At 36.8% G+C, this 24,729-nt stretch overlaps 1 protein-coding gene across 5 annotated transcripts in view; it reads left to right on the forward strand.

Moving 5' to 3' along the window:
• MAGI2 (membrane associated guanylate kinase, WW and PDZ domain containing 2) overlaps positions 1-24,729 on the forward strand; it is a 1,418,773-nt gene that overhangs the window by 930,501 nt on the left and 463,543 nt on the right. For all 5 annotated transcript variants that reach the window (XM_065939768.1, XM_065939769.1, XM_065939770.1 and 2 more), the window contains exons 5-6: positions 5,372-5,582; positions 19,997-20,076. In XM_065939768.1, the coding sequence (XP_065795840.1) occupies positions 5,372-5,582; positions 19,997-20,076 (291 nt within the window). The remainder of the gene's footprint in view (positions 1-5,371; positions 5,583-19,996; positions 20,077-24,729) is intronic.

Consider the following 24,729-nt stretch of genomic DNA (forward strand, 5'->3'; position numbering starts at 1 on the left):
AAATTTGTATTAAGTCATACAGTTTTGTTCTATTTTGTTATCACAGGACTAGCAAACTAATACAGACAATTTGAACCACAGTCTCCTTAACTGCCCACTGCTTAGCCTAGTTCTTGGCGGTTAGCAAGGTCTCAACAAATGCTTAATTAATGAATTAATGCAATTTTCCTGGTACATGAGGTAGGAAATGTGATGTCAGTTTCTTTCTTTGCTGACTGTTACGTAACGGAGATTCTCAGAGAGCTGCTGTAGGTACTCTCGTTTCCGTGTGTCCGGTCACCTCCCTAGAATAGTGTGTGCAGCTCTTTTGCGCCATTGAGTATCCCCCACTAAATCACTGTGATAGTACCTACATCATTATCCATTCTGAGGAAACATGTCCTTTCCACCCCTTATGTTGCTTGCATATCAAAGAGGGTACTTAATTTGTACTCCACCAGTTCCTTGACTTATTCTGCCCAAAAGAGGTAGAGTGACTTCTCTGAGTGGTACATCTTTGAAGGATAATTCTGGGCCTGCTTTGCTCAATTCCTCTTTTTTTTTTTAAATCCCTCTGAATATTCTGCATGGCTCTTCCAGAAACAGGTTCTATGTCTGTGTGGGAAACCTGCCCCAGTTGAGTGCTGTCTGCGGGCATACTGGCTTGAGTCTACATTTCACCAGAAGCCCTGACTGTCGCCATAAACTGCATCCCTAGATTAGCCTTTAAGAGCGGTCAATGTGGGAAATGTTATGATTCTCCATTTGCTTTATTCATTTTTTTCTCTTATTTTGTTCAGATAAAGGAAACAAGTGCTGCTTATTACTTCCCTCTCAAACCAGTTCTTAATAACCTGATTAAAATAGCTTTTTTCTCTCCCCCATTAAACTCTTGTTAAGTATCTTGCACACTATAGATATTAAATTCGTGTTTGCTAATGTAGCAATTGATTGATTAGATAAGAATAAAGGAATGAATGAATAAATGAGTTAAACTGGGAGAACTTGGCTCAGTGATCTCTGGGACATTAATAAATATGATTACTGACATCTCCATTTTTCAGTGAAAAGGGGGACCTCCTGGGAACTGAAGACCTTCTGGGATCAAGTGCAGCTGTGACCTGAACAAGTATCAGTGCTTTACTGTGTCTGTCAGTTACTCGGTTGTGTGTGACTCTTTGCTACCCACAAACTGTAGTCCTCCAGGCTCCTCTGTCCATGGAATTCTCCAGGCAAGAATACTGGAGTGGATTGCCATTCCCTTCTCCAGAGGATCTTCCCAACCCAGGGGTCGAACGCAGGTCCCCTGCATTGCAGGCAGATTCTTTACCAGCTGAGTCACAAGAGAGGCCCACATCTAGCCATGTGCTGTTGTCTTTTAAATTTGATGGACTCCCTAAGAACTCTCTGATTTGACATCTCCATTGTGAGTTTGACATGAACCTCTATCTCTTGTGCCTAAAATTATACCCACTGGTTTCCCCACTCCTGACAGAGTCCTGCTGCTCCTCTCGTGGTGCTTAGCCCAGCGAATTGCTTCCCCCCTTTGGGGTTACCATGACTTCTTACTTGCCCTTATCTGTCCATTTGTTTAATCATATCAAATCTACATTCTAATTTTATTTTTCAGTTCATAAAAGAGCCATGCCATTGACACCATCATCTCTTGTCTCAATCACAAAAAAGAACTCCCCACTGGTCTGTGAATATCTACTGTTAATACTGTCAAACCCCAGAATAGCTAGAAGGGTCTTTATGGAGAATGAAAATCTACTGTGTCATCCCCTTGATTAAGGCACATCAGTACCTTCTCACTACTCTCCGGGTACAGTTCCAAATTCTGAGCATGCTTCCTAAGGCTTAATCCATTCCTTGCTTGTCTGTCTCTCTCTCCTTTTCCTTCCTCTGAAAGAAGTCTCTTGACTCCATTTTCTAGCCTCAGATTTGTTAGCACACTGGAAAAGGGGCTTTCCTTGATTCTTTATGTAAGGTTAGGTAAATGCATATACATGAGATCTCATCTTTCCCTTTGGTAACATTCATCACACTTAAAATTGATTAAAGACTACACATCTCGACACATTTCAAGTTCTGTGAGAGCAGGGATCATGCCTTTCTTGTTTGCTTTTCTGTCCTTGGTGCCTGACACTGAGTGTTTAATAAATAAAGTGAACATTGAATAAATGAATATGTTCAGATCATGACCTTGCATTTTCAATTTTCAAATGCATCACGACATTTGGAAATACCTGAGAACAGTATGCTTCTTATACTGATAATTACATGTTGTAATAAGGTATAACAAAGAACCTAAAGAGGAGAGTCCCTTCTCTCACTGTTTCTTTCCTGAACAGTTTACAAAGGTCAAATCTGTATGGAGAGTCAGGTGGAAGACTACATCACTAAGGAATATATTATTTTCATAAATCTTCTTTTACAAGGAAGAAACAACAAAAACTTGTAAAATGTTCTTATCCTTCCTAATTCCTAAATATACTTCATATTGCTCTCTGAGATTGACACACACAGGGAAAAAATTGATCCACGCTGTTGATTAAGGTGATAAGTACATTCTACTTTAGTTTACTCATCTTATTTGCCTTTATTAATTTTAGAGTTATAAAAATAGTAGCTAACTAATGCAGAGGTGTGTAAAAGAAAACTCCCCCTTCCATCCAATTTTACTGTTTAGGTTTACTCAAAGTTGACAATCTATTGTACATCTTTCCATCTTGTTTTTATAGTCTTATGATTATAAACAAAATTATACATGTATCTAACTTGGTGTTTGCTTATTTAAAAAAATAGAATTAATAGTGCACATGCATTATTCTTCAACTTAGATTATTCTTTAAACAATAATGATTGGCATCTTTTCCAGGTTATAGGTCTTTACACTACGTAGTTTTCCGTGGTAATGATAACCACAATTTATTTAATGATTTTCTCATTGATAGGCATCCAAATCATTACCAGGTCTTTACTACTACAGACAAATTTACTGGTAGAGTAAGCATTATTATTTAAATATCTTTATATACTACCACCTTTATTTCTAGAGGATATTTCTCAAACTGGGGTTACTGAGGCAGACCATATATGTATCTGTATATTTTTTAAATGTTAATAGTTATAAATTAGATTCCCAAACAGTTGTGGAATTTCCTGTTTCCGAAAGGGCTGTCTTATCACCACATTGACATTGTATGTCAGTAGTGTCTCCTTCCAGTTTCTGGGTTAAGCCATCCCCACTACACCTTCTGCTGTGAAGTCATATGATCCTCACTGCAGGTGGACTGGTTCTCTATTCTCAGCCACTTTCCAAGTCTCCCCCAGAGCATACTTGGACTTCTGTGTGACGCCCATGTCAAAGGGAAGTCTTCAGAGTAGTACTTGCCAAATGTCTTCATCCACTTATTTCTGACACCCTGATGGAAATTTGGAGCCACTCTGCAAGAAACATTCCTCCTAAATTTCCAAACTAAAGTATTCCACAGACCACCTCTGCTTTTGGCTCCCTTGATCTTTTCTGTGGTTTCCCTCTTTGTACACTACCACGCCCCAGTGGTGCTGAATCCCTGAATGAACCAAGGAATATCTGAAATCTAAACATTTCGCCTTTGGACTTCTCTTCCAACTGCCTTCTTACCTTGCAGGAAATTTCTCTGAACCTGAGCTTTCCAAAGGTAAGATTTAAAACACATGCTAGTAATGAATTTTCAATATAATATTTTCTTCTTTTTTAAGAATCTCTTTAACAAATACTATAAGTTTCCTGAAATATGATCATCCTTCTTTTAATTTAACTATATTATGCAGGATTTATTTTTTCTAAATTAAAAAAAGAATCTTCTCCTTATCTCTCCCTACTTGGAGATCTATACTCTGATTTAATCATCGTGATATAGTTTTTCAGATGCTGTCTTCTGGTAGCATCTGAGAAATACTTGGGTCGGATACATGGGTGATATGTATTCAGAACTTCTGCATGTTTAAGAGTGACTTTCTTTTGTATAGATGAATAATATTTTGGTAAAGTTCTTGGGCTGCTATACTTTTCTTTTCCTCAACTTACTACAGATATTATCTTACTATCTTTGAACTTCGATTATTACAAGTGAAAGGTCTAATTATCTTCTATTCCTCTTTTTTGGGGTAAGTTTCTTCAGTATGGAAGCTGGTAAAGTTGCTTTTTAACACTGGAGTTTGGAAAGCTCACCTAGATGTGTTTAGGTGAAATGTATGCTTCATTAATTTGGCCTCAGATTTAGTGATCCATTTTAATTGGCAGACTCCTATGTCTCTTCATCTTAGACAAATTTTAGTCTATTTTTATTAAATTGTTATTTCTTCTCCATGTGTTCCTGTTCCTCATTCTGGATCTCATATTGTTTGCAAGTTGATATCCTTGGGTCTCAACATCTGATATCCTCCAAGCATTTTATTGTTTCTCTTAAAGTTACATTTCTTTCAGTTTTTGCTCTGTTGGATTAGTTTTCTATCACAGCCATAACAAGTTACCACACATCTAGTGGTTTAAGATTGAAGCCAAAAGGAGAAGGGAGCTGCAGAGGATAAGATGGTTAGATAGCATCACTGACTCAATGGACATGATTTTGAGCAAACTCTGGGAGATTTTGGAGGACAGGGAGGACAGTCCAGGGGGTTGATTTAGTGACTGAACAACAAGAGTGGCCTAAAGCAGTGCGTATTTTTCATCATACTGCTCTGTAGGTTAGAAGTCTGATATAGGTCTCACTGGGCTAAATCGAGATTTCTTAAAGACTGTGTTATTTTCTAGAGACTCTAGAAGAGAATCCATGATTTTGCTTGCCAGCTGCTAAAGGCCACCCACACTTCTTAGCTAGTGTCGGATCCCCTTCTGTCTTCAAAATCAGCAACAATGCATTTCTTTGGCCAATGCTTCTCTTCAATAGTCATATCTCCCTCTTACAGTCCTCTTCTGCCCTCTTTTGTACTTGTAAAGACCCTTGTCATTTCAGCAAGCCCACCTGAATAACTGAAGGTGATCTCCCAGTCTCAAGGCCCTTAATTTAATTGATCCTGCAAATCTTCTTTTGCCACATAAGGTAACAATCACATGTTCCAGGGCATAGGGCACAGACATCCTTAGGGATTCATTGCTCTGTCTACCACACCTATATAATAATATGGTCCTCCAATTTGGTCATCAGGTTTAATGAGTTGAAGAATAGACTAGAATGATGAGTGAAAGAGGAACTGATAGGCCTCCTGATAATTTTCAGAGGTGGTTACAATTATGCTTTTTCTGTTAACTTTCAGAGAGCTTATTCCCTGGTGAGCACAGTCCATACTCTCTCAAAAGTCACAGTGGCTGGAGCGACTAACATGGACCCTTGTTCTCTTGCAGAATCCAGTGAACCTGAAGACAAGAGCGCAGCTGCCCCAGGGGAGACGCCCCCCCAGCCTTATCCTGCACCAGTGTATAGTCAGCCCGAGGAGCTGAAGGAGCAGACGGATGATGCGAAACCAGCTAAGCCTGAGGAGAATGAGGACTCGGACCCACTGCCTGATAACTGGGAAATGGCTTACACAGAGAAGGGGGAAGTCTACTTCATTGAGTGAGTCTCACACATTTCTCTGAACATTTTCACAAAGATCATAGCAGTATATAAATGATGTAACAGGTGGAGAGGTGGGTCAGAGCAATTTGAATTTTATTGATTGTGATATTACCTTTGTGAGAGAATAATGGGATGGCACCTTGATCCAGCTAAAGATTCTAGATTACAGCTATAAATCAAATAATGAATTAAACAATGCCACTGTAAAATTTGTTGCAATCATGACTGAGGAGGCAAATATTCATGTGATGTTACTTTTGAATTGGAAATAGGGAGGAAATGCTTACTCTACCCTTCCAAGACATCTGTGTAGCTCAAATGAGATAATCCCCATCTTTTAAATGAAATTGCTGGAAACCTCCACCATCACATCCAATGGTTTGTTTGAATGCCAACTATTGAGAGCCAAATACTTGCTAATCACAAATGAGAATATTTTAAGCGTTTGACCCTAAGGTCAGCTGTCAATAAAATCATGTGTTTGGTATAGTTTGTCATATTTATTTTTATTATATCCCATTCTATTCATTGCTTACCTTTTTATGATTTACCAAGGAAAATGAAGGGCTAATTCTGAACTAACTAGTGATGCATCCTCAGTCTAATCTTTCCTTTCACTGGGGATGTTTTTTCCCCAAACTCAGTTTTTATATATTTTGTTAACAGCATTGTCTAACTTTCCTTTTCTTTATCTTTTTGGAGTAGAACAACTTTTCTAAGCCCCTGAGTTGAAGATCGTGGCTAAATATTAAATTGTTGATGTGCATGAGACAATCAAAATGTCCATTAGAAAGGTAAAAAGCTAAAAATATGGTAAATGAACAACAACCCTTATTCCCTCAAAACTGTAGAAGACTCAGAAGGAAACATTAACAGAATCTGAAGTTTTCAGTTCAGACAGTAGATAAAAATATGTAAACTCAAAAAAAAAAATGTAAACTCTTGATTACTCAGGAAAAATATTAAAACTAGATTTTCTTTCAAAACCTGGAGTGATTTGTGACTTAGATCTCCATAGGCAGAACTCAGTTGTGAAATTGAAATGTTACCACATGCCAATATTTAATTTTCACATGAAAACTTTATAACATGTGGCCAAGGGAATACATAATCAGGTAATTACTTGGTGCTCTGCTTGACTCCAACATGGATGAGAAATGCATAAAATACATTGCTGCCATTCACCTTTTGACAAATCTTATGAGTTACAGAAAAAGAATAAAACTCTCTTGCATATTTCTTATGGCTGCAATCAATGACCCATAAGCATCCTTTTATCAATTAATTGGGAAAGAGAAAGTCATACAGAATTTTTTAGATGTTTGAATGTATTTATATCAAAAACATAATTTTGTTATCATTAAGCTTAGCATAGCACCATTGCAGACCAGAAATCAAAGTATAAACCTATATGTGAGGTCTCACATTGGTGTTCAGAACAGTTGTTTAGAACAGGGAGACTGACTACCCACACATTTGTATTGCATAATATAGGCGGAGTAAGACTATGTGGAAATAATAAAAGAAAAACAGCATGGCAAGTTGATGAAAGAACTATTTCCTTACAGTGCTTTCAATAATGCAGTTATAAAAACCTCCTTTTTTGTGATTATAAAATAAACTTTCCCCTTTTAACTGTGTCAGATTTGGGGATTGTGGAGAAAAGAGATTTCATAAGACAGAAGCTGCATTTGTTGTTTATAGTAAATGATGAGGCTCTGTCAAGACTTGAGAGAATGGACCAAAGTGATTCTGTTAATATGCTAGTCAGTCATTCAGTATCAGAATCAAAAGACTCATTAGAGTTTGTCCCTGGTCTTATTTTTTTTTTAAACAATAAAAATTATTTATTTTATTTAATTGCTTGTTTTTATTTTCAGTAATGTTAGTAAGTAAAATATCAGATTTCTGGCATCTTAGATGAGATACGTGACCTTTACTCATTCACGGCTTTCAAACATACTAGTTCAAATTCCTATCACCTTAAGAATCCAAAGAACTTCGCTACCATTACATTGAAATTAAATGCCATATAATTTAAGTACAAATATTAAAAATGAAACAATATCATAAATACTTTTTTCCTAAAAGCAATTTCTGTGAATTAGCAATAGTTAATAGTATTCCATTTGGTTTGCTGATGATCCAAAGCTAAGTGAAGTCGCTCAGTCGTGTCTGACTCTTAGTGACCCCACCGACAGTAACCTACTAGGCTCTTCCATCCATGGGATTCTCCAGGCAAGAATACTGGAGTGGGTTGCCATTTCCTTCTCCAGATTGTCCCTGGTCTTAAATTTATTGTCACACTGGGGAAGAAAGAATAAGAGGGATAGTTAAAATAGTCAACCACTCATTTCTGAATTTTGTGATACAATTTCAGTGAAGATACACTTAGTGTAGACTTAAGTAATAAAAGGAAGCATTATAGGAAAGGTAAAATAATGTAGACTTGAAAAGATGGTACTAGGTAAAAGTACATTCCAGGTAAAAGAACTGTCATTACAAAAACCAGATACTTTATGTGTTAGGAGTAGGGAGACGATGGATGCCCAGACCTATTATAGAGATGTTAGCTGGTGAAAACCGTGTGAAATGATGGCCCCATTCTCATTTTGCTTGATCATTAGTACTTTTGAAAGACAAGCAGAGGTTTTTGTTTGTTTATCTTCTTCCTATTACTGTAGGGAAGGATGAATGAATAGTATTAGGAGCAGAGATGTGTTGAGCTGAAAAATTAAAACAAAAAAGAAGAGATGATTTTATTTGCAACATGAATGTTAATGCTAAGGGAGATTCATCCAGAGGTCAAGGAGAGGGAAGAAGCCTGGAGTAAAGGCTGAAGTGAGAGTGTGATGGGAAAGTGATTAAAATTGGAGGCAGGGGCAGATGCCTGCCTAAATACATCATTCACAGAATGGAGGTATCCCCTGGCCCACCCTTCATCCTGGACCAGCTTGAAATCTGTCTTTTCGGCCTTCAAGCACCTTACTTTGACTCATAAGACTCAGTGATACAAGCTCAGGTGTCACAGAGCAGGGAGGCGTCAGGCACTGTCTTTTTCATCTGGTACCTCATTTTCGCACTGTTACAACCTGTGCTGCCTATTCCTTTCCCTATGGCCTACGTTTAGCTCTGCTCTACTTCCTTCTCAGTAACTTCCTCCAGATCACTTTCACTCTTTGCTCTGGACTGCTCCTTCCTAACTACGTTTGACAAAATCAACACTTCAACCCACAGGTTATCTTTGCTGATGATACCGCAGTGAATCCTTACCTGGATATGGTCCGTGCTGAAAAAGCCCTGTGGAAACAATCTGGTAGGGTAGGAGAAGCAAAGGAGAGGGACCATGATGGGGCGTTAGGATTTGCTTAGGGACTCAGCCATGATGTGTCCCAGAGTTTCTGGCCAAGAAACTTATAAAATAAATACTATCTGTAATGTAAAAGTTTGCAGTTCTAAAGCAAAGTCAGAATAGAAAAAGAAAAGTAGAGTAATTTAAGAGAAAGGCAAAACCGAAGGAAGTGTAGAAGAGGTGGAAAATTAGATAGATTACAGCTCTCTCTGAAGAGAGCTGACACCAGTGGAAACACTTCTGGTAAAAATATTGTGAGAGCTGCTTAGAGTAATGGGAGTCCCTGGTAGATTAACATATACTCATTGTTTTTGTTATTCAGTCACTAAGTTGTGTCCAACTCTTTGTGACACCATGGACTGCAGCACACCAGTCTTCCTTGTCCTTTACTATAACTCATGTCCATTGAGTTGGTGACGCCATTACACATCACTGAATATTGTCTCCAATGAAACAAATATTATAATAAAGCATAAATAAGTCAAACAGAGGAAAAGGACCCTATATATTCATTTCTGAGTTGTTTGGTCACTGCAGATCCCATGGACTGCAGCATGATAAGCTTCCCAGTCTTTCACTATCTACTAGTTCGGTTCAGTTCAGTCACTCAGTTGTGTCTGACTGTTTGCAACCCCATGGACAGCATCAAGCCAGGCTTCCCTGTCTATCACCAACTCCCAGAGCATACTCAAACTCATGTCCATCCAGTCGGTGATGCCATCCAACCATCTCATCCTCTGTCATCCACTTCGTCACCTGTCTTCAATCTTTCCCAGCATCATGGTCTTTTCCAATGAGTCAGTTCTTCACATCAGGTGGCCAAAGTATTGGAGTTTCAGCTCCAGCATCAGTCCTTCCAATGAATATTCAGGACTCATTTCCTTTAGGATGGACTGGTTGGATCTCCTTGCAATCTAAGGTACTCTCAAGAGTCTTCTCCAACACCACAGTTCAAAAGCATCAAAGCTTCGGTACTCAGCTTTCTTTATAGTCCAACTCTCACATCCATACATGACTACTGGAAAAAACCATAACCTTGACTAGACATACCTTTGTTGACAAAGTAACATCTCTGCTTTTTAATATGCTGTCTAGGTTGGTCATAACTTTCCTTCCAAGGAGTAAGCGTCTTTTAATTTTGTGGCTGCAATAACCATCTGCAGTGATTTCAGAGCCCAGAAAAATAAAGTCAGCCACTGTTTCCCCATCCATTTGCCATGAAGTGATGGGACCGGATGCCATGATCTTAGTTTTCTGAATGTTGAGCTTTAACCCAACTTTTTGACTCTCCTCTTTCACTTTCATCAAGAGGCTCTTTAGCTCTTCTTCACTTTCTGCCATAAGGGTGGTGTCATCTGCGTATCTGAGGTCATTGATATTTCTCCCGGCAATCTTGATTCCAACTTGTGCTTCATCCAGCCCGGCATTTCGCATGATGCACTCTGCTGCTGCTGCTAAGTCGCTTCAGTCATGTCCAACTCTGTGCGACCCCATAGACGGCATCCCACCAGGCTACCCTGTCCCTGGGATTCTCCAGGCAAGAACACTGGAGTGGGTTGCCATTTCCTTCTCCAATGCATGAAGTGAAAAGCGAAAGTGAGGTCGCCTAGTCATATCTGACTCTTAGCGACCCCATGGACTGCAGCCTACCAGGCTCCTCTGTCCATGGGATTTTCCAGGCAAGAGTACTGGAGTGGGGTGCCATTGCCTTCTCTGGATGTACTCTGCATATAAGTTAAATAAGCAGAGTGACAATATACATCTTTGACGTATTCCTTTCCTGATTTGGATCCAGTTCATTGTTTCATGTCCAGTTCTAACTGTTGCTTCCTGACCTGCTTACAGACTTCTCAAGAGGCAGGTCAGGTGGTCTGGTATACCCATCTCTTTAAGAATTTTCCACAGTTTGTTGTGATCCACACAGTCAAAAGCTTTGGCATAGTCAATAAAGCAGAAGTAGATGCTTTTCTGGAATTCTCTTGCTTTTCGATGATCCAACAGATGTTGTCAATTTGATCTGTGATTCCTCTGCCTTTTCTAAATATAGCTTGAGCATCTGGAAGTTCACGGTTCACATACTGTTGAAGTTTGGCTTGTAGAATTTTGAGCTTTACTTTGCTAGCATGTAAGTTTGCTCAAATTCATGTCCATTGAATTGGTGATGCCATTCAACCATCTCATCCTCTGTCATCCCCTCCTCCTTCCTTCAGTCTTTCCCAGCATCAAAGTATTTTCCAATGAATTGGTTCTTTGCATCAGGTGACCAAAGTATTGGGACTTCAATTTCAGCATTGGTCCTTCCAATGAATATTCAAGGCTGATTTCCTTTAGGATTGACTGGTTGGACCTCCTTGCTGTCCAAGGGACTCTCAAGAATCTTCTCTAACGCCACAGTTTAAAAGCATTAATTCTTTGGCCCTCAGCCTTCTTTATGGTCCTAAAGCTATTTAATGCTATTTATGGTCCTGAAGATAGTGGAGGTGATGGGATTCCAGCGGAGCTGTTAAAATCCTTAAAATGATGCTATTAAAGTGCTGCACTTAATATGTCAGCAGATTTGGAAAACTTAGCAGTGGCCACAAGACTGGAAAAGGTCAGTTTTCATTTCTGAGTAGAAGGGAATTCTACCTATGCTTAAACGAAGTATTCATTTAAATATGTACTAAAATATTGTTGTTGTTCTGTCACCCAGTCATCTCCGACTCCTTGCAACCCCTTGTACTGTAGTACACCAGGCCTCTCTGTCCCTCACCATCTCCTGAAGTTTGCCCAAGTTCATTTCCATTGCATCAGTGATGCCATCCAGCCATCTCATCCTCTGATGCCCTCTTCTCCTTCAGCCCTCAATCTTTCCCAGCATCAGGGACTTTTCCAATGAGTCTGCTGTTCTCATCAGATGACCAAAATACTGGAGTTTGAGCTTCAGCATCAGTCCTTCCAATGGATATTCAGGGTTGATTTCCCTTAAGATTGACTGGTTTGAATCCTTGACTCCAAGGGACTCTCCGGAATCTTCTCCAGTACCACAGTTCAAATGCATCAATTCTTTGGCAGTCTGCATTCTTTATGGTCCAGCTCTCACTGTCATTTGGTAAAGAATCTGCCTACAATGCAGAAGACCCTGATTTGATCCCTGGGTCAGAAAGATCCACTAGAGAAGGAATAGGCTACCTATTCCAGTATTCTTGGACTTCCCTTGTGGCTCAGCTGGTAAAGAATCTGCCTGCAATGCAGGAGACCTGGGTTTGACCCCTAGGTTGGGAAGATCCCCTGAAGAAGGGAATGGCTACCCACTCCTCTATTCTGGCTGGAGAATTCCATGGACTGTGTAGTCCATGGGGTCTCAAAGAGTCGTACACGATTGAGTGATTTCACTTTCTCACAACTGTATGTGACCACTGGGAAGACCATAGCCTTTATTATATGGGCCTTCATCCGCAAAGTAATGTCTCTGCTCTTCAACACACTGTCTACGGGTGTCATAGCTTTCCTGCCAAGAAGCAAACATTTTCTGATTTCATGGCTATAGTTACCATCCACAGTGGTTTCAGAGCCCAAGAAGAAGAAATCTGTCACTACTTCCACTTTTCCCACCTCTATTTGTCATGAAGTAATGGGGCAGGATGCCATGATCTTAGTTTTTTCAGTATTTAGTTTTAAGCCGGCTCTTTCACTCTCCTTCACCCTCATCAAGATGTTCTTTAGCTCCCTTCTTGTTCTTTAGTTCCCCTTTAGTTCCTTATTATATATGTATTTATATGTGTGTGTGTGTGTGTGTGTGTGTGTGTGTGTGTATAAAACCTTTGAGTTAAGGTAATGAGTAATTTAATTTTTGTCATCCATGCAGTGTTTTAAAATAATTATTGATTTACTGAGTATTGCCAAGTAGTTTATATGTCTCAGTCTCTACAAGTGCTGCAATTAAAAGATGAGGGAAATTTTTATCATTGTTCTCAATATTGAACAAATGGGCCAGTTATTTCCCACAGTCTTCAAGACTCCTTCTTTTGTTGAATTGTAAGCAGATTCCTTTTATCACTTACAGTGATATTTAATGGGAAAAGGTGAGTATCTGAACAAGTATTTTTAAACAACAGAATTTTAAATTGCAGAGAATGCACTCTTCCAAGCATGGCTTTAAAGCATTTATAATGTCTTGTGGTCAGTCACTCAGTCGTGTCTGACTCTGCAGCCCCACGGACTATAGCCCACCAGGCTCCTCTGACCATGGAATTTTCCAGGCAAGAATACTCAAGTGGGTTGCCATTTCCTGCTCCAGGGGATGTTCCTGACCCAGGGATGGAACCCACATCTCCTGCATTGACAGGCGGATTGTTTACCACTGAGCCACAAAATCCCTATAATGTCTTATATTTAGCAATTTTTAAAAGACTTTCAAGTGTATACTATTGGTTAAAACCAACAGTCTCCTTAACTCATAATATCTTCTTCATTAATATTATCTTTTAAAATGGTATATTAATTGCACATTCAAATTAATAATAATAGTTACCACATATTTAGTGCCTACATTTTGCAGTTTGTGTTCAGCTTTCTTAACAGTAAAGCTAATATGTTAAGCATTTACACTGTGCTCATTTATTTCTCATTTTGGGAACCTAAAGTTTATAGACGTAAGCACCTTGCCTTTGGTCGTATAACCAGGAAATGACAAAGCCAGGATGCTTTGATTTCATTTATTCAACACATATTTATTGGGTACACCCTCTGTTCTAGGAACTATTTTATTAAACCCTGGGATTACCGTGGTCAATAAAACTGCCAACATTCATATTTCCATATTTTCATGGGCGTGATGTAGCTCCAGGGTCCTTGCTGTTAACTAATTTGCCACGGTGCCTTCTTTACATATATTGTATGATAGTGTTAGTCACTCAGGAGTGTTCAACTCTTGACGACCCTTTGAAGCATTTGAGGTACTCCCGTTTTATACGTGAGATTCTGAGGAACCCTTGGACAAATTAACATTCCCAAGGTCTAACAGCTTTGTGACCCTGCAAAGCCATTGACATTATCCCATGCTACTTCCAATATGTAAACATGCACTGGCTAAAAAAAAAAAAAAAGGAAAAAACAGACTTTTATATTACAAATAGTATTTGTTTTCTAAGTTTCTCAGCCAGAATTTACTATTCCAGAGGCTAAACATTCCATAAAGAATTGCTGCCACAGGGTTAATCTGGATTGACATGCTTTGGGAATCCCATTAAATTAGTTCTTTGTTTGGGAGTCAGTTTAGTTAGTGACATAAAAGAGACTGCTATTGCTTTGGCAAAAAACAAAACAGCAACAAGAACCTATTTGTTTACTAACATCTTCCCGAATGGCAGTGAACACTATGTCATCTTAAATAATAGATTTTTAAAAGTGAGCTTTTGAAACTGAAAATCATACCTATGGAAAATGTCTTGGATATACATACTTTCCCAAATCATTGTCAAGGTTGAATTTTCTTTTAAATTCTAAGTAAGACACACAGTCTATTTCATCCATTGTTGCTATTTCTATATGTCCTTATGTTTTAAGTAAATCATCAATTCTCATTTTCAATAAATTTAGTACTTTCATTTATTGAAAGAAAGCAAAATATTTTAGAAATTTACTGGAAAGAAAAGTTGGTTTTTTGGTAAAGCCTAAATGTTTTCTCATTCTAGGCTCGGCGTGTATCAACATATGGTCTTTGCTTACTCTCTGTTATTTGTATTACAATTGCAGTAGATATATTGAATATTTTTTTTCTGTACAAGGTTCTAGTGCAGTCTCCAGACAGAAAATAAGTGTTCAGACAAAGTTTGCAACAAACACTCATAATATCCAAGATAAATTTATAATAAAACCTCTTTTAAAAAAGGTATTCTAAATATATGAAAGGCAATATGATGACAAGTTCATAATTCATGTGCTTAACAAAATTTTAGGAATATTATTTAGGAAACAGATAACCACTGTAAAGGTCATTGACAATTTTTATGTGGATTATCGATGTATAAATAGAAAAGATTAAGCAGTACAATGAAAGTCTTAAATAGAAAAGCTTCTACTGTTAGTTATCAATTAGATATGTCCAGTCATTGTTCACCAGTTCTTCCTTCTGAAATAATGATCAAGAAGGAAGACAAAATCTTTCAGAAAGTAACATTGTCAATCTGAGGACTTTATTGACTATTATATGAAATGTAAATACCTATATTCCTTTAAAAATTAATGTTAATTTTTAAAAATATATAAAATGCAGCCAGTAATCTCTGGGTTTTCCTGATTCTGAACATATGTGACTACTACTAGAATTTTAACACTCACATACATCTTAAATCGCTCAGAGGACTCTAAAATATTTATCTGGGCCTTGTTTACCTTGTTACTATGTTTCATGCTGTCAAATATTATTGAGTTCAATCTCTCTTTATTCTTCCAGGGTAGTATTCTCCAAGATGAAAATGCAGTTTATCTAATAAAAACTAACATTCAAAATTGGCTTTTCTGGAAAACTTTCAAAATTCAATGTGTTTATCATTGTTTTTAAGTCTGTTACTATTTTTTAAAGAAAATGAAGCAAAGGAAAGAAGTATATTCGATAATAAAAGTTTCTTATCCACTAATCAAATTTCAGTTGATGAAATGCCATCTAGTATTCGTGCAGTAGTGAAAATATTATTTGATTTCAGTGTCAGTACAAAGGTAGGAAGAAAAGAGTAAAAGAAAACAGAATGAAGAGAAAAATGAAAAGAGTTGTTGTTTTAAAATTAGATTTGAATTGGGTAAACATTGAGCCTTTTTTATACCTAGGAAACCATTAACAGGTTTGAGCCCAACTGGAAAAACATAGAGTAAATGAAAAAAAAAAAAAAGAATAGATGATAGAGTGGGCATGACCTGTGTGAAAATTTTACTCCTAATAAATACTCTGCTCATTTGAAAACATTTTTATTAACCTAATTCTTTATAACCTCTACGACTCAATATTCACATGTCGATTATATACATCACTATTGTAAGACTATTCTGAAAAAAATATTCAAATTAGATTTTAAATGATTTGAATAGAGAATTTAAGTTTATAAAGAGAAAATACTTTTAGTGATAATATCGCCATGCATGTACAATTTAATATAATACCAAGTATAAGGCACTCAACACAAAGGAATTTAATCAGTGATTACTATTCTCACAGAGGAGATAAAAGTCTCAGAGATAAAAGTCTCAGTTTGTAAACCATTGGCTATGAAACTGGGAAAAAGATCTTTAACTGTCATCCAAGAGAGTGAAATAAAGCATCTCTGTATAAAAAGCAAAGTTTTAGATTTATTATGTCTCTGGTTTCAGATCATTAAAAAAAAAAAAAAACTTGGCGTTGGGAATCAGATATATCTGTATAATGCCAGTTCTTTTACTTTCATGTACTAGGTGTGTATCCTTAGGCAAGTCACTTATCTTCTCTCAGCCTTCCTTTTTCTGTAAAATGGAGTTAAAAATACTAGCCACAAAGACTCATTAGCATTAAATGAAGTGATGCTATGGAAGTTCTAACAGAGCCTGACAAAATAGACAATCAGGAAATGTTACAAGATAATAAGAATATCTCTGCAGTGGTATGGCATAATGTCAGCAGCTTTTCCTGTTAAAGGGAAGCATTTTCTGTATGAGAAGACTATTTCCTTGGCAGATAAGATGTTGTTATTTATTGTGCTGCTTTTGTCAATTTGGAAAAGGTTAAACCTAAAAAATATCCAGAAATTTCAAATTCATCACAAGTCAGCCTATCACATGTCTTCAAGGCCATTCTGATGTGAATTTAAACTAGAATTGCAGAGCTGAATGAAAATTCATTTCTGGTTTACTCCAGTCCTCCTGATAGTTTAACATCAAAGACTTTTGGATATACCATTTTTTAAGGTTTTCATTAGGTTTTAAAATATGACAGTGACAGAACTTGAATAGCTACTGACTCCACTTGATCTCTTACTCTTCATAATCATAGCATTAACTTTAACCATATAAATACATAGAGTAGTATATTACCATGATTCAAAGTTCCTGGAAAATATGTATTTCATTCCTCAACTAGAAAAAATTTCTTTGCAAAGGCAGCCTATATATGTGTATGTGTCTCTGTTGAAGAAACTAGTATTGAAATACAGGGTTATATAGCATTAGCATCTTACCTTCTTGTCATTCATGCTCCTCACAATTTGGGAGAAAGCAGAAAATTGGTGTTCTGCATCTGCATCTTCTCTAGTAATGAAAGTGACAAGAAATCACTTTTTTTTTTTTTTTTTTTAAAGAAATCACATTCTTAATTCGAGGAAGGATGGTGTGCAGATTGTGAAAAATCCCTCAGTGGTCCCCTTTTACACGATCTCCTGCCCAATGTCAAATCTTATTTTCAAGTGGAATTGTTGAGGTTTAAAAATTATATAATTTAAGGAAGTGGAAAAGCCACCTAGTCTGTTGTCTCCCAAACGCACTAAAAATATCCCCTTTGTAAGGCATCTTAAAGAAGCATGCAAATTGCAAGGCTTGTGAGCCACTCATGGAAAATACTGTGCTGTATCTTCTTGAGATGTTTGTGACAATTACTGGAGGTAACTACAACCCACTTTCTTTCAGAATCAGTTCAGAGGATCAGCTAAGAATGCTGTTAACTATAAGAGACTCAATCTGTCAAAATGTATTAGAGTGACGCACTGTTAATGCTAGTTCAACCTGAAAAAATCATCCTGTAATGAAATGCTTTATATAAACTCAGGAAAAATGGGAAATTCATGAGTCTCTACTAAATTGAACAGTATTAGAGACCCATGTTGGAGCTGTATAGAAATGGTAATTTGACTGCTTGCAGTGGCTTAGTAATGTCGCCTTCATACTTATCTGAAGATGTGTGTACTCTTGTGAATACATCTTAGAGACCTAGAAATGACTTTGCTCCAAAATAGGGGAAGAATTTGGAAGAAGCAAGTGTGGGTAAATAGAAGGGAAGTTTATTTTCCTTGCTCACCTCCTAAGTTTTTTGCTAGCACATAAAAACATAGACATTAACACACATATATACACACACTTTGAACTGAGGCATATCTATAAAGAGCATCTTTACAGTGATTTTATTTTTCAAACGGGACCAGTGAGCCCTGAACCCGGTGCCACTCTCCTCACATTAGGAGAGTCATAACCCCCGTTCTGTCCATAGGCATCAAGTCTTTAACTGAGAGGAAAAGACTAGACGATATTGATATGACTACAAATCAGGACCAGAATGAGATACTACTTTACAGAAGTCACCTGTGGGGAAAATAAAAGCTAGCATACCCTCCCAACAATTTATAATTTCACCAAATTCGTAGACTTTATCTCATCAGATTTATTAGAGTCCTGCTCAGAAAGATCAATTATTGAGGTGAGGAGTTCCTAAGTATGAAGAAAATGATTGGAAAGTGTTTTCTATCTACCCCACATGTAAGTCAGAAATAAAAGGGAATGCTTTTTAAGAGCAGAAACTTCATGACCCAAGGATATTAATGTCTAGGTTCTCAGGCTGGAGATGGCTCTGCACTTGGGCAAACATATGATCGTCCAGAAAACACTCTTTAAAGAGTACTTTACCACTCTGGAATCATTTGCTCACTGCCCTCCTGGACCCCTTCTCTCCTCCTTCCTGCCTTGAAATTCCCTTCATTAAGTAGGCACTTAATCTCTCGATGTTTGCTATTAAATAATGCTACCTGGGAGACTTTTCTGAACTGTGCTTTAAGTGCAGATTGGTTCATCAGATTATTTAGCTAACACTGTAATATGATAAAATATATTTAAATCTCATTGAAGAAAGAGACAGCACATGTGAATTGACATCATAATTGTAATTTTGACGTCCTTACAACTGTGTTCAAAGATCTCTGTTATGTGGCTTTAATTTATATCTCTAACCTATTGTCCACTTTTCCCTTTCATATTACATTCTAACTCTTCTCTATATAAACCTCACTTTTCTATATCTGTGACCTTGATCATTCTTTTTAAGTCCTCACAAATGTCACGTCCTTGGTATTTTGTCCATTGACAGATGAGATAACGTGAGGCAGCTATTCACAACAAATAGTTTAGCTCCACTGTATGGTTATCAGCCATTCATAACCATAATGTAGTTCATTCATAATGTAACTCTCAAATACAGCATGTATAAGAATCATCTGGAATGCTAGCCAAAGATGGAGACTTTGCAGCCTCACCTCAAAGATTCTGATTTGGTAGTTCTATGAGGATCCAGAAGATGCATTAAATCCACCCGATGATTCCAGTGCAGGTCATTCCAGAACCTCTTTTAAAGACACTGTTCTAAAAACATCTCTCCTTTGCTTTTTAAATTTTTGGCAAGACTTCCCAGAGATCATTTTTTTAAAACAAAATTGTCATTAAAAATTATAATTCCCAGAAATTCCATTCAGAAATGCTAGAATACAAGCATTTTTACCCCCTAGCTGGATTGAAAGTATTTAGATGGAAGATAGCTAAATGTGGGTTAATGAAATTGCTATTAATCACTTTTTGAGAAAATGTAGGAATCCCAAGAACATGCTATAATTTGCATCACTTTTGTACTCCCTCTGCCAACTCTGTAGTTAAAAGAGTAACAAAACAACTGTTTATGAAAAGGACAGATTTAAGATGAAAATAATTCTTTTGCAAAACTCAGGAAATAGTATCAGAGCCTGCAGCCTGTGCTCTTCCAACTGGAGAATCCTGTATTTGTAATAAATTCCTTTTGCTCTGGATGAGTTCTGCATTTTCAATGAGGTTAACTTGGCAACATTCTAGTTGATTTTAATAAAAATAGCTGCTTTGAGGACAGGGAGCTGAGGTTGCCAAATTTACAGCTGCCTTGCACAATTACTCTTACACCTCCTTCAGGGCTACTTAGAACCAGTAAGCAAATTAAGTGTATCGATTGCAATTTTGTTGGTCTAACCCTGTTTTTTTTTTCCTCTTAAGGAATAAACTTGATTCCTTTCAGTATGTGTCTGTTCAGAGTGATCTCTTTTCTTTTCAGCCATAACACAAAGACAACATCATGGCTGGACCCACGACTTGCGAAAAAGGCTAAACCTCCAGAAGAGTGCAAAGAAAACGGTAAGTTATCTAAGTTCGTATGGTGTTTTGGCATTGCACTTCAAGAATGTGTCTGTTTCTTAAAAGAGGGTCTTGTCTAAAGAAACTGTATTCTGACTGAGACAATTTTAAAGCTGTAATATTTAGTGCTCAGACAGGAGAGAGAATTGACTCGGCGTTTCAGCAGTGCCATGTGGTTTTCCTTTTTCTCTTTAAGGTGACTGTGCTGGATATCACAGCTCTGTCATCTCTGTGGGTTCTGTTTGACTCCTGGCCTTACTTTCCACCACCTACTAGGGAGTTTTTGTTTGCAATATGTCTCTCTGAGTACTCTGATCTTTTCATTGGAATTGAATATGGTGTATAGAGAAAAGTACTGTGAAACTATAAGTGATATCTTATTTTTGTGTTGTGAGTCATAACATTCTGATAGTTACTAAGGAATGAATCCATGATTTAAAGATATATGTGAATAATCTTTCTTTCAACCAAGCATTTAAATACAATTAATTGCATGAATGTGCTGGGTTATCCTTAGTATTTTACATTTCCCAATGTAATGGCATTAACTTGCTTGAAAATCAACTGTTTTCATCTACGTGAAGGGTTTTTAAAAATAATCTTGATGATTAGATGAATGGAAACCTTGTTCTTGTATAGTAAATTATATAGATGAAATCTGTTACTGACGATACTTATAAGTTTTGTACCATTGAGTTTAATGTTGAAAGAGTACTTATAATTTGTCTAAAATGATAAATATCATATACTCCTGAAGATTCATTATTTGAACACATTCACAGCTTTTATCTGATCAAATTATTAGAGCCTTGTTCAGAGACATCTCATCAATGAAGAGCTCTTAAAAGTGAGGAAAGTGATGAGGAATATTTACACTTTTTAAAAAGCTTTTAGAAAGTCAACTTTTTACAAAGTCTGTAATTCTAAAAGTCCTTTAATTTTGACATAATTCTGTCTCAGATAATATCAACATGCTATTGTTCATTCTTAGGTTATATGGTAACTATTCACAAGTTGGTTATACAACTGAGTTAAATTTGAAAATCAGTATACAATTTACATATATATATTTGAATGCATTAGTCTCTTAATTTTATCACTTTAATTTTATATTCATAGCTATATCTGTATGCCGTCTGTATACAAGTATAGCTATATGTATGTGAATTTTTTACAATTATTTTGTGACATGAGATTTTGAGCACAATTAGGTTACATTTCATTGATACCCATAAGACATGTGTTACAAATATGGTTGGTTATAAATTAAAATTACCTGATCTACTATATTTAGGAGTTACAATTTACTTATGCCACAGATAGAAAGCCTTAATATATAATAATTAAAATGAATTCAGTGATTTTGCAGTTCTTTAACATGTTGAACTTCTCAACTTTCTTGTTATTCTTTGAGTTCTTTTCATTATAAAAGGCGATTAAAGTCAAATCTTGAAATCCCGGGAGAGATGTGAGTTTAACATTTCGAATAACTATAATATTTCAATGTTATCAGTTTCTCCTATGTCTTCTCAGAATGGTAGATGTCTAAAATATACCAGTATCTCTGAATCCATTTGCCATTAAGAAATGAGTCCTAGAAAAGAGTCTTATAGCTCATAATGATGTTATAAGTGGTTAATTACTGTTTTTCATTTTATTCAAAATAAGTAATCCACAGGCTTTATTTCATATATTATTGGAGTATTTTACAATGGAAACTAATATCTAGGTAAAATGCTACTGTTCCAGACACATATCTTAAGTTTTCTTACCAAGAAAAGTGCCTTTTGGTCATAGTATTGCTTCTGTTTTACTTTTTTTTTCTTTTCTTTAAATTATTTAGGTTAAAATTGTTTAAAATATTTAGTGTTAATGCATTGCTGTGGAGTCTACTAGTTAAGACAGGGTTCTTTATATGTTTCACAAGTCAACTCAGATAAAAAAATGTTAGTAATTTTCTGAATGCTGAAATATATATAATATATGCGCAAAAAATGTAGAGGCTTAAGATGATAATATATTTCACTGGCAAAGATTTATCCTTCTTCTACTAGGGAGATAGCATGGAGGCTAATTACCTTAATCTGATCAGAACTGGGTCAATATGAGGTTGGACTGAACTTTGGTGAGACCCAGTCTACCTCTGGTTTGCCTTTTTCTTGTGGTGTTTACTCACCCAGAGTTTCAACAGCCTATTGTAGGTCAGCAAGTATTTTCTATAGAGGGTCAGGTAATAAATATATCAGGCTTTGCTTACCCAGTCTCTTTGCAACTACTCATTGTTTTAGAAAAGTGGCCAAAATCGATGTATAGATAAACAGCATGGATTTATTTCAATAAACGTAGCTCAGGTATACAAAAACTTGAGATTTATCTACTTTTACCAATTAAAATTCTTCTTTTGATTTTTTTCTCAATTATTTAGAAGTGTATATACTGTTTACTTACCTCTTGGGCCATACAAAATATAAGAGCGGGCTGGACTTGGTCCAGAGGATCAACCCTGGTCTAGTGGGTCCACGTGGAGCCTGCCCCTGGGTAGCTCTTGAACACCAACATTAAATTTTTTTTTCTTCATGACACTGCAAAACCGCCAAAAATCCGTGGTGCCTTTCAGGGGTTTTAGCTTATTTTAAACCTTGCATCTTCTGAACTTGACAGATGTCATCATGGGATGATTGGCATTGTTGGAGCCTGTCAATCCCTCAAGATTCTGTAACAGCCTGCCCATTTCTGTCACCCCCAGTATTGGCCTTCTTCCCAGGCTAAGGCTGGATTCTTCTCACAGCCCAGTCAACAGAAATGAGCTACACATTCTTTCCTTACCTCTCCAGGGTTCTTTCTCCAGATTCTTAGACTATTTTAGATCTTTTATCTCAGTAGTTCTCTGATTCCTTTGTACTGCTTATTTTTACATTTAATCTAGATTTTCTGTGTGTTCTCTTGGGTTATAACCTGCTAACTTCATCCTACCTAGAAGCAGAAATTATATTGTAATAATTTTTATATTCAACAATTTAGACCTTACTGGGGTGCCTACCATAAATTCTTTATTATCATTATAATTTATATTTAATTTCACAAGGTTGAATCCCATGTTGTATATATGTACATAGTTTATAAATGTACATACGATGTGTGTGTATATAGATATGAATTGCATCTGTAAATATATGCTTCTTCAGTTCTGTTTATATAGATGCCTGAGAGTAATTCTTTAATCAACTATAAAGAGGAAGCTGAGTAAAACAGAGATGGGACACTGATTTAGATTTAAATTATTCTTGAATGAGAGAAGCACTAACAAATGTTTTCTTATTAGTATCAAGGGGAGAAAAGCCATCATGGATGACTCAGTACAAATACTTACTAAACAACCACTTATTCTATTGAAACTAATCATTTTGCATTTTTGTCTGAAGAATAACATAACTACTAAACATAAGGACATATTTCCTTCTCTCACAGTACGGTTGCAAATACTGAAGTAATTGTGTTCTGTGTATTTGTCGTGGCTCTGTGCATTTTTGGAGTTGTAGCACCAGTCTACATGGCAGAAAAAACTCACCACCTACTACTGGATTCTAATATTAGTATTTGGGGGAGTACTGTTTAGCACACCAATATAGTCTTTAACAAAATGCAAATAGCGGTTAACTATTAAAGAATTCAGATGTAAGATTGCCTGAACTACATATAAAGCATTATCGTATTGTCCCCAGTCCTCAGAATTAGCATTTGAGATGTTTCTAGTCATAAACATCCCAGTGATGATACAGTCTACGTGAATCACTGCATTAGGGTTAATATCAAAAATAATTCAATCCCAGTATGACTCTCCTTAAAGTTGAAAAATGACTAAACTCAGTAGGACTATGGTATTGTATTCAGGAAAGGACATTATGTAGAATTTTTCAGGAAAAGCCCTATGGCAACCCACTCCAGTGTTCTTGCCTGGAGAATCCCAGGGACGGGGGAGCCTGGTGGGCTGCCGTCTGTGGGGTCGCACAGAGTCGGACCCGACTGAAGTGACTTAGCAGCAGCAGCAGCAGCAGCAGCAATCTGTGGGCTTTTAGGTAGGTACTTAATTTCTAGAAGCCTAGGTTTTCTGACCTGTAAAATGGAAAGGATATCTATTTCACGCAAATTTAGTTTCACATACAAGAAGCACAGAGTTTGTTGTACAATAGACTCTAAATTGCTTCTTCACTTTCTTTCAAGTATGCTCTGAGCCAACACATCAGCCTCATGGAACACAAGGGCAAAGAAATTCAGAATAGTTGGCCTACCTTGAGAACCTTTAGTTACTTTAGGGTGCCCTGAAGAGGTAGAAAAGAGCAAACCTACGTAGGCTAAAATTATCCAGCTAGCTAATTCCAGCCTGGTATTAGTAGACAGGCTGTCCTGTTCACCACCATCTCCATTCTGTTAAAATGGCTGTAAATTTCACAGAGAATGAGAGCTACATGAATGGGATGGCTTCATTTATATATTTTGTATCTGTGAATTTAGTTGTCTCATGTTACCATAGGGGGAAAAAGAAACTTACATAATCTTAACCTTTTACCTACAGGAGAACTGCTTTTCAGCTTATTTTAACTAAAGCCTGAACTATTACTTACTCTAGCTTAGAAAAAAAAGTCCAAAATATAT

The sequence above is a fragment of the Muntiacus reevesi genome, chromosome 6 (genome assembly GCF_963930625.1).
Source record: "Muntiacus reevesi chromosome 6, mMunRee1.1, whole genome shotgun sequence".
NCBI lineage: Eukaryota > Metazoa > Chordata > Mammalia > Artiodactyla > Cervidae > Muntiacus > Muntiacus reevesi.